General features: G+C 35.4%; 1 protein-coding gene across 1 annotated transcript; it reads right to left on the reverse strand.

Moving 5' to 3' along the window:
• Positions 1-1,967: 1,967 nt before the first annotated feature.
• LOC108566740 (fringe glycosyltransferase-like) lies at positions 1,968-10,431 on the reverse strand (the record flags this gene model as incomplete). Its single annotated transcript, XM_017926765.1, has 4 exons — positions 9,920-10,431; positions 9,592-9,843; positions 5,579-5,627; positions 1,968-2,070 (listed from the first exon to the last, which is right to left on the reverse strand). Coding segments are annotated over exons 1-4 (566 nt in total), but the record flags the coding sequence as incomplete, so codon positions are not given.
• Between the last annotated feature and the right edge of the window lie 1,133 nt (positions 10,432-11,564).

Here is an 11,564-nt window from a genome sequence, read left to right on the forward strand (position 1 = left end):
TTGGCACGGCTTAATTTTAAATTGCGACGTTCGTCGCAGACGAAATTAGATTCGCCCTTTTCCCCGTAAGTTCATCGAGTGCCTCCGCTTCACCTTCCACGTCCCAAACAGAAATAAACTTTTACACAATTTCGTCGTCGCAGACGATACGAAAATCAGAAAATTTTAAATTTAAAGAAAAAAAAAATATGCGCGTGGCAAGTTTACCGAAAACCCATGCATTTTAATTGGGCTCAATTTAAGCAAACAAACGATCTCCGCCGCTCTCAATTTTAATATGACTCATGAATCCCGAAATTGCGCATAAATTCCCATGAATATGGATCTGAAGAATTCGTTAACAGCGTCAAACATGCATATTCAACACTTTACGTAGATCAAAAACAATTTTAAGTTTTCGCTGTTAAAATTGGAACTTTCTTTCTGGATTGATTCATTGCAAAATCCAGTTCTTATTGAATATCTGTTTGCAATTTTCTTTTCTTTTGATTTCGAAGAACGACGTCTCCTCCGGATTTCGTCCGAACCCAAACAATGGGAACGCAGAAGTAGAAAAACGTGAAGCGTTTCGCATTGTTCGAGGAGTCCGAAGAATGCCAGGAAGTGGAAAACGAAGCGGAAACGTTGAAGCATTATTTCAGCCGACGCACAAAAGGAAAACGAAACTGTAACGTCGAAATCATCCTCATTCATACTGATTACCATCAACCCTCAATTTCGACGTGACCCACCTAGTAATTAGACAACTCGTTACATAACATTTCTTTAATTGCGTCCTTTTAATTTATTTACGTTCTTCATTTACACTTTGCCTCTCCTCTCACCATTCGTTGTTGTTTTTCTTTTATCTCCAATTGATTTTAAATTAGTTTCGTTTCGGAAACGAGAGTTGCCGTTAATTTGAAAGTAGGTTGCTTTGGTTAATTTAAAATACAAATGTGGAGAACGAGAAGAGAGAAAAAAAAAGCAACAAACAAATTAGATATAATCTCTTTCGTAATTAAAAATATGTAAAAGAATACTGTTATTAATGGGAAAACCGATTGTAATTGTGCTTTATGTAAACGTAATACGCTAATAATAAGGCAATAATTCCAGAAATCTACATGGTAATCAATAGAAACTTAGTCACAATAAAAGAAGTATGATTGAATTAATTGTTAGAAAATTAAATAAGATTGAGTTAAGTTACTGCGTTTCAATGAATGCTGATGGACGTTTTTACGTTGGAAACAGAGAAAAAAGAGTGAGAAACTAAGAAAAGTTTTGCTGATCGAAGGAAATTTGAATATAATTTAATCTCCTTCGTCAAACTGAAACATTTGTTTCCCGCTTTAATTAGACTTCAGCTACTTCTTTTTCGTTTTCTTCTCTAGCATCGTGATCCGGCCAATTGATTTTGAGCAAATTGGTTTCATTTGTAGAAACTTAAGAAGGAAGTGAAGGGCCATTAATAAACGAGAAAAAAGGACGAGAAGGAGGAAGCCGACAGCGAAAAATTTAATTGCTCTTGCATCCAGTAGCAGAGAAAAAAAACTGAAGAACAAAACGTCCATCAAACGTGATTTCGCCAACTGCGAATGTTACCGTTTATTCTCGCTTCCTCGTTCCTTTTTTAATAACGATAAATAAATGATGAGGCGGTCGTGCGGATCGATTCTAATTAAAATCCACAATTCAAGCAGATGTTCGAACTCTGATTATGTTTGTTTAGAGCTGCAATGCTAAGGTAAATACTGCAGACGATGATGATGATTCTTTTTCTGCTACTTCGAGGTTTTCTTTTTCCCGCTCGCCGATTGCCATCTGCCATCATCTTCACAACCTCTTCGGATTCGCCCGTGTTTGTTATATAAGCACGCAGCGAGTATTATTTTACATGCGCTTAGTCCTCTTTTCCACTAGATATTTATATTGAAATATGTAATGGAGATAGGGTAAAAGGAAAACTTTTTTTATTGACTTACTTCTTGTTGCTCTCTATAAAGGTGTCGAACTCGACGGACATCTTGCAGCAGAGGGCCTTGCGGCTGTGCGACGACGAGCAGTTGGTGTTGATCATGTGGCCATCTGCAACAAATCAAGGAACTCTTGAAACCCAAAAAAAAGAAGCGAAGAACAAACAACAACAACAAAATAAAACACAGCACACACAGAGACGATCCGAAAGTGATCTAAATCACGGACTTTATCAAAATAAAAGGATGTTAGTTAGTTAGTTCGGGGATCGTTCTAAAGTCTATTAGATCCTTCGAGCGCTTAATTTAAATATCCTCCCCTAAGAGAACTCTATTTTTTTTTCTCTCTCCTTGCAAACTTCTTTTTGCTTGTCTCCGTCTGCAAACAATTCGTTCTTTTTTTCTGTTTGCCCTAAGCTTTCACAACCTTTGCAGATTATTCCCGTTACACAGGAGAATCGCAACTTTATTAAATCGAATTTCTATATAACTTTCTTCAATTACGTCCGTCTTTACATTTCAAACGTTTTATAATATTAATAAACGAAATTCTTCTGCATCACTTAATATTATGTTAATTGTTACAAATTATATGATAATCAATCAAATTGGATGAATTTAAGAATCACAGTCGGAATGCAAAAACTGTTTCATTTCGCCGATCGATTCGATTAATAATCAGACCTTAAGAGCGATTCGTGCGCTAGATCAATCATAGTCGCCTGTTGCATAATCAATCGAGCAATTAATCGTCGGGCGATTGTTGTGTTGCCTAAATGAAACCAGGATGTGCAACTTTAATTGCAGCGACGCGTAGGAAAATGTAAACAGATTTATCCGGAGAGAAAGAGAGAGAAAAAAAACAGGAATGCGTGCTCGTGGATTATATAATATACGGTTATGCGATTTGCATTATTCAATAAAGCGTGTTCGGATGATAATAAATACGCTTCCTACCGAAGAAAACGTGATTAATACAAGAATAACAAACAACAAAAAATGTTACGTTGCTAGGCAATTCTGGTATTCTGGTTCGTAGTTAAGCGGCGATTATTAATGGAATCCGTATCCATTTCAGTTCCACGTATTCGTTTAAAATGGTAATTAACTATGTAAAACGATACAGAAGTTCTGATCATCCAAGCAAATTACTATTTAAATTCTAATAACTATTAACTATTACCATTACAGACATAAAACATACAATCGATGCTTAATAGAATTGTTTTTATATCATTTTTTTGATGAAAATTAGATAAAATTGTTTAATTGATTTAATTATACTGTCAAATCTATTTCATCAACATAATTATTGTGGGAAAATGTATCGATCTTACGTAAATTTTCGTTTCCTCTCCTAAAATTACGTAACTATAAATTTAGCAATTCAGCTTCTAGTCATAAATAATTTGGAGGTGATATTGAAATCGTTCTAACAGAAATCTATTTGCAAGAGAATATTCGCTCGAAACCTGTTGAATTGTACGTGTCAGGACTTCGTATAGATGCATAAACGTTTCTTTTCGAGAAACGCTCTTAATTCATTCTTACATAACAGTCTCAATATTATAAATTAAGATTTGTAAATGAATGTAAAAAAACTAATATAAATCAAGCTTATGTTATTAAATTTTTATGTGAAAATTGTGAAGAAGAAAAAAAAGAAAATTAAAACTGGAACGTAAATATTATTATTGTATGCAAGATGTGCGTGTGCAGCATAAGAAAAATAATTAAAGGAGTCTGGAAAAAGATCGGATTGAAAAGGAGGAGGAATATAAAGCCGTTTAATAAAAGGAAAAATACTTTTATTTGGACTCTTTACGAAACGCGTATTCATTAATTTCTCGTTGCAGAACCACCTGAGATGCGGGTTATGTGCACGCGGATAAAAGGGGAGCAAATAATAATAAAAAACAAAATGAAAGAGAAGAGAAGAGAACTTTCTTATAAAGCAATAAATATCTATTAGTGGAGGAACCCGCATGTTCGTAAGAGAATTACATTAAAACCGTGCACTGTTCATTATTTTCTCTGCCAAATTAATGTGTAATAAAAAGAAAGGTAAAGGTAGTTTCGAATCGTCGGTAATAAAAAAAATGAAATGTAGTAAAAAATATGTAGTTTAATAACAGAATTTACTACCAAATAAAGTTCGATTAGCATAATTACAGGGTTTATGATGATTCGAGTGCATAAAATGTTTTTATATCGTATATAACCATTATAATATAACGATTCTTTTTTTTCTTCATGATTTATCGATGTTGTTTTGCCGCCGCAATTAGCGCGCTGCACCTGTAATTAGTCGTAATGATTGGTGTAAAGGTGGAGGAAGTTGAAAAGGAAACGGCAACATAATAAAATCATCAAATTTATTCTAATAAGATGAACTGTATATTTCTTATTAGATCGTCGCGATGCTCGTTTTGTGGCGCGTTAAAATGATGATGATGATGATGGACGAGGATAATACTAGTTCGTATATAATCATATTTTCTTCTTTCCTTTGCTGGTTAACAGTAAAAGTGCAGCGAAGATCGCGTTTTACGCTTCTCGGATAATTTTTAATTGGCTCGCATCCTGCCAGGTGATCCTGCCCTGCTCCGCATGTTAAAAGCAACGAGATCTTCGTTCGAAACGCGCAACTTCCGGTTTTCGTATTCGAAGGCAAACGTTGCGGAACATCCCTTCAGAGTTTCGCTCTGCTGACCATCGGGACATTTGCATTTAACGCTCTCTTTGGATACAACAATACCTGATGCAGTAACAACAGACTGGATTGTGGGGGGCGCATTCATCGATGTGTGCAAAGAAATAACGTTCATGCATGCGTGTTTGCATAATGACTGTTTGCGTTTCCGGTTAATTGCCGGCCACTTTAACGCACACCGGACGGACGCAGGCGAATTTTATCCCAAAATTACGTATGCACACGGCAAACTAAATCCACCGCTCTAAAGCTTAATAAGCTTGTTTATTATTTAAACGCGTTCAGTACAGAAGGAAGAGTGGATTCGGTGCGGCGCGTCCTCCGCTCGTGCTGTTTTCCGATCAGATTCATCAACGTTTGCCGATCATTTGCATTCGTTAATTGCTATGGGGATTACTATGGCAACTGCGGGAAGCCTCTAATAACACGTAGGTCTCTCGATTAGTTATAAAATGGATATGGACATAGTGTTAATAATAAAGCAATAAAAACGTAATTCTTCAAATACTTTCAAACTAATGTTTTTACTAATTAAGATTTAAAAAAAACATTAATTTCATTAAAGCATCGTTTTCACATTCTACACCTCAAGAATCGTCAATAATAAAATTATATATATATATATAAAAATGTTGAAAGGACTTTCGAGGTATTTAAATCTTTCCATGTAATAATCACCACAACATATTTCAGTATCAAAGCGGAATCATAAAGCTACGATTTACGACTCGTCGAGTTTCTAAAGGTGTCAAAGACACGGTAAAGTTCTCTTTTTTTCCCAGGAAGGAAGCCAAAAGGCGAAAACTAGTTTACATTTATTTTCGGCTCTCTCCACTCTAAAGTGATTAAGTTGTAACGAAGGACTTTCTTTCCTTTTGTATAAATATATTTCTCTTTTTTTACTTACTCGTTTTCTTCTGGAATTCCGGATCCTCGCTGTCCGTGAAGAACCATGTCTGGAAGAGAAAAGAAGAAATTAATTGTTATGATTTTGGAGAATTCCTTTATTAGAAACACCAAATATTCAAAGCGTTACATGTTACATAAACTATTGCACACGCACTTCTTCAATACACTAAGCAGAAGCTACGCCAATCAGAGTTGATTTGAACGTTTAAACCATGAAAAAAGGAGTTTCCAACACTAAGATAAGAAAGTAATAAAAACGCATTTGCAGCTGCGAATCGCTGAACGAAGGATAGACAAAAAGCAGCTTTTTTTTCACGTTCTTAACAAATTTTATTGGTTCTATTGTTCGGGTCGGCCCACAAAACTTTTTTTTGTTAACTCTCTATCCAAATATAAACCAATAGAAAATGGGCAAACAACTGCCAATGAAATTTACATGGGAGTTGACAAACTTTTTATGCAACCTAATGTTAATTATGTTACATCTTTTAATTTAATTACTCAATAACCACGCATGTTAATTATATTGTTAAATATGCATATTAAAGACAAAACTATGATCTTTTGAACAAGTATTATTGGGAAGAATTGTGTTTGAAAGCACGTTTGGTTTTCCTCTTGGAGTAGAGAAGAAAGAAGAAAAAAAAAGACTATAAACGATCGCTTTCTTTCTGCTCTGAAATTCGATATGGCCAAATATTAAATATAGTACGCACATGGGGGCACTCTCACATAAGAATGAGTGAAGAAAAAAAAAGTTCGAGGAAGTGTCTCTCTAAGGGTGTATCAAATTACCATCAGTTTTTCTCTTTGTCTTTACGTAACCTTTTTTTCCACGCAATTAATATATAGAGTTATCAATCAAGCTGGAAAGAGATGAATTGAAAATAATGGAACGGCGCGCGCGTATATTTAAATTGAGAAGTGGATGGGAACTTTAATTTAAATTGGCCGAGGTCGCTTCCTCGTTAATTCGGCGATCGTTTTAATTGCGGCTTAACCCAGATAAAAAAAAAAAACTAACACTAATCCAGAAAATCTAATGAACGCGACAGAAGGATAGATACAGTAGGGAGATTTTTGTTATTAATAACTCACTCGGGTTTATATACAGAAGACAAAAAAAGATGGATGGGAACGTTCGTAAGTCGGAACCCTTTTCGGTTTAAGAAGTTCTCATGGCTTTCATTCAATAAGCTCTTAGACGAGTATAATAAACTCTTTTTACCCGTTTTTTTTCACCTCGTACTTGAGCATATGGATTACAAATGTGGCGCTCTTCCTGAGACGAAGAAATAGGGTGGATGTTGTAACAATGTTTCCCCTTTGATGAAATTAATAACTTAAGCAGGGTAAAAAGCGCGCGTTTCACGTTACAAAACGTAAAAAAAATGATGCTGAAAACCGTGGAGTTTCGAATTAATCTGCACGGAAATCTTCAAAAAGATTATTTCATCCCTCGCTGCGCTCAAAGCTCCGAATTTCCATTAACCATAGATTAATAACATTGCGAACGTATTATTAATATAAAAAATATATTAATTTAATAATAGATTTAGTGAACAAAATAAGAGCAATTTGAAAACTTAGTTTATTTTCAATATACAGGAAGTGAGCGCGAAGTTTCTTGCCGTCGAATCAATAACGTAAGATGAATTGAATAAATTCATTCAGATTCACTCAATTACTAATGCAGTGGGATGAAATTACATTAATTTTTGAAGATTTATAACTAAATTATTATTTTTTTTATATATATATGAAACAATGACAATATTGTAACGAATCTATTGTAATTGATAAACTTCTCAACAATTTCATTACTCCTCCGCACATTGCATTTTCAAACTGGAAAGCAATGGAAATTCCTAATATGAATTCCTCTCGGCCCTCCGGGCTTCCATCAAATTGCTCACTTTGCAACAATTTTAATTTGCATCATTTAATAGAGAACATATAGAATTTGCGAATACCAACATCGAACGTATTGAATATTGTTTCGATTGCATATGGAAATAGTAATAGAAAATAACTCTTCAGACAACAACAAGAAAATTCTAATGCAGTTTTCCCACACACGCACACAAAAAGAGTGTAGAATTCTTAAGGAAATTTTCCAAAGTATCTTTCTTTTTTCTTATTAAGATATTCATTTCAGTCATGTAATTAATGCAATTATTGCTTGCGTACAGAAAGAAATATGAATTGGAAAATCTCAAGTATTTCGTAATGAGTAAAAAATTGTTTTTTGTAAATGCACTTTAAGGAAAGTTGTTGTAAGAAAGACGTAATTCGCGAGAATAAAACTAGTATCGTGTCGGCGTTTTGACTGCATTTTTGAAGGCGCAAGAAGGAAAAGTGGAATAAATCGGGACATCCTCTGAGCTTCATTCTCTTCTCTTTGCATTAAAGCAAGAAAGTAATAAAGAAAGAAATATAAATTTTAATTGCGCTGCTCCCATTCCATTCCTTCTTTGGGGTTTATTGCGTATTCCTTTGCGTTTTATTTACGCTCTTCGTTGCGGTCCTCGTGTTTGCCTGTTTCGGGATTTCGATGCGTTTGTGTTTGCACGCGCGGGCAGAAATAATAAAACCGACCATTGTGTTATTTATCTTGCGAGTCTGTGTCAACATTTGGCATTCGATACGCGGGTGCATAAAATAAATATCTCGTGTGTTCATCGTAAGGAAACGTAAAAAAAAAACACACACACACACAATATTGTACTGAAAGGACGATTGATAACTCTCCCCCTTCTTTGGGACCGTGGGAGAATGATGATGATTCCCGCCGATTTTCACATTATATTTATTGCAGATTTGCGGCTTGTTTTTTTGGTCGCATGCGGGACGCGTGTCCTCTTCGGATATCCTCGTGGGAATCAGCAGAAATCCGTTCAGATCAACACACAATTAAAAGTCAAACGACTTCCCCCCTTGTGAATGATCATAATGATTTACTTGTTGTTTTCCAAGTAAATGTTTCAAGTACACAATATTTTTATAACAGGGTACAAAGTTAAGCATGTTACGTTATAATGACGAAAACAACAGCATTAAGTATTGTTGGATATCTATTATACTTAAAGATTTGAACATATTTCAACGACATTTCAAAAACTTTTTTATAGAAGTAACGGTAATACGAATTATTAAGTAAATAAACTTTTAACAATTAAGCAAAACGTGTTTAAGAACAAATTATAAATTTAGTTGTATCATTTTACATACATTTTGTACATAATCCGGTTTATATAATAAAATGATCGTTTGTAAGAAAGTGTTCCATATGCAATTATTGAAAACTTGCACTATTTAATTACACAGTGTGGTCATGCGATCGAATCAAGCAAAAAAATGTATATAATAAACACTTATGATTGTGTCAGAAATATATGTTTATGGGATGTTTACGTTTCGTGCAGGGAAATCAATTAGGGTTGTTTTCGGGGGCATTCGTATTATACTTGCTAATAGGAGGGTGGCGGTAAGTTGGAGGTCGCATGCGTAGCTCGTGTCTGGTCTTTTTTCAACAAAAACCCCATGGGAAAAATGTGCACCCCTTTTATGCAATGCACACACAATGCCCATTGTACCTGAACAGACCCATTACATGTTCACTGTTAAATAATAGTGAACAAAAAAGAAAGAAAGATGTAATGGAAACAGAAGTCAAGTGAATTCCAAAATACTTTTTTTCTGACTTCACTTACTGTTAAGTAATTGTTGATTGAATCAAATTTGAAAAATTAGTTTTAAAACAATTTAAGTTTATAACTTTTGTATTTTAGTTTTGTTTGTTTTAATTAGTTTCGAATGTTTGTTGAAAATTTATCAACAGTAATATGTATTTAGGATAGTTTACTTAAAGTTGTAGTAAATTTTGGGTTCTTCGTAATCATTGCTACTGGCAATACTAATGATTATCTTCGGATGCTGTTTTGTATATTTAGTAGTTAGCTGAAGCGTTTTTTGGCGCCAAGGTTGAAGCGTGCGAGAAGCGAGTAGTACCTGAGCTTTGGCCAATTGGAACCACGTCTTGAGGATGATGAGCAACCTGCTCTGATGGTAATGCTTGGTGGTCTTGACGCTAATGAAGAGATCCTCGAGGGTTGTTGTGGGTGGTTTGACGGTGGCGGTGGCCGACGGTATTTCGCTGGTGAAGTCCGGATCTCGAGGTATGCCGTCGTCGGCGCGCACCAAAGGCAAATAGTTGTTGTTGTTGCTGTTGTAATCTTTGATTAGCTTCTCGCTTGCGGCCGCCTGCGAAGGAAATGCGAGTTATTCGTTTCGACTTAATTTCGGGCGAGCGCGGAATGCGCGGAACGTGGCTACTTACGTCTTCGGCGATCCGGACGGACGGTGTCCCAACACGTGAGAGTGATTGGTAGGCGAGCAGCGTTGTATAACAGGCGAGGATCACAACAAGAAGTGTCTGCAAGAAACGTCTCAATTTCGGACTCATTTTCTCCTTGCCGCCGACGTCGCCGTATTCCGACATCTGGCAGAAGGAGTACCTCTCATAATACACACACAAACACAAGCGCTGTCTCTCTCTCTCTTTATCCCTATTACTTTCCTCTAAAATCTAGTTCGAGAAAAACCTCTTCGACGTTTTGTAAACAAACCGGTGTTGTGTTGTGCTTTCTGGTTTCTCTATCGGATGCGACCTCGCGCGAGCAACACGCGACGAACACTACTTCCAGATCGTGTTTTGACCATATTCGAACGACTGGTTGCTGCCTTCAACTTGGGTACCACCCTCCTACGTCCCCACCCGAAGAACCAACTCTGCACGCTCGGCCAGTTACGTGTGTGCCATGAGGAAACGCCGAACGATTCGGGTACTGCAAGAGCAGCCCCCTTAAAAATAACATAAATAACGTTAAAGACACACAAAAAAAAACGACAAGTTCCAATTTCACTTACCTGTCAATCCTCGCAGGTGTCTTTGTTTGCGGACCCTCGCATCACCGAACCTTTTACCTTCCTCCTTCTTCGCCGCCCAACAGAAATTAACGCCGATGATTTTGCAACTTCCTTTTTTCACTCCTCCTTTCACTCCAAAGATAATCATTAAATTATGAGCTTCATCCTGTTGTTATGCAATTACGAACAAATACAAACTTTCAGCTAAAGAAGAAATGGATAAATCCTACCATCAGCATCCGCAGTACTTCTTGAATTTACATAGTCTGTACAAAAGGTTTCTGTTCCAACTGGTCATCGAACATGTGCGAATTTATGTCCATGTAACTCATCTCAAAATCGAAGTCCTAAAACAATTTACGTTTATTCAAGCGTAAAAAGTAACAGTTAAAAATCTATTTACTTAGTATCAATTGATAACTTGATTTTTAAACAAGACAAAGTGTGTTTGCATAACGACAACTTCTCGAGTGTGTCCACTTTAGAAAAGCAAATAAAAGAAATGTTTTACGCTTGAAGTCTTCGACAAGAGTACAATAAATAACGATAGATTTAATTGATAATTATAATTACAATATTCATATTTATATTATTATTTTTAACATAATTTACTACAATATATTGTTTGTTTGTAGTAAATAAAGAAAGATAATAAATTAATTAGTGATTCTTAAAATTGTAAAATCACTTAATTTATTTATGCATTCAAATAAAACGTAATTAATCTTAATCAATCAATTAACTATTTATGGAAAAACAACTTTACTTATTTGGATGCAAATTGCGCATATAAACACGTCTCTATTAGAATTTCTCAATTGATCTTATTACATAATCAAAATATTAAGCAAATTTCTGCGTATTCCATCGTCTCGCCACAAATTGATGAGCTCAGAAGCAAATATCGAATTGCTTTGTCGAATTTACACAACGGTTTCACCCCTTTCACATTCGTGTTTACGTAATCGCGGCGGTTACTATTGCGAAACGTTCGCAAAAACATTTCATTCCACTAACATTAGCTTATTTAATGATAAGTACATGTTAGATCATCA

The sequence above is a fragment of the Nicrophorus vespilloides genome, unplaced genomic scaffold (genome assembly GCF_001412225.1).
Source record: "Nicrophorus vespilloides isolate i.1.1-1 unplaced genomic scaffold, Nicve_v1.0, whole genome shotgun sequence".
NCBI lineage: Eukaryota > Metazoa > Arthropoda > Insecta > Coleoptera > Silphidae > Nicrophorus > Nicrophorus vespilloides.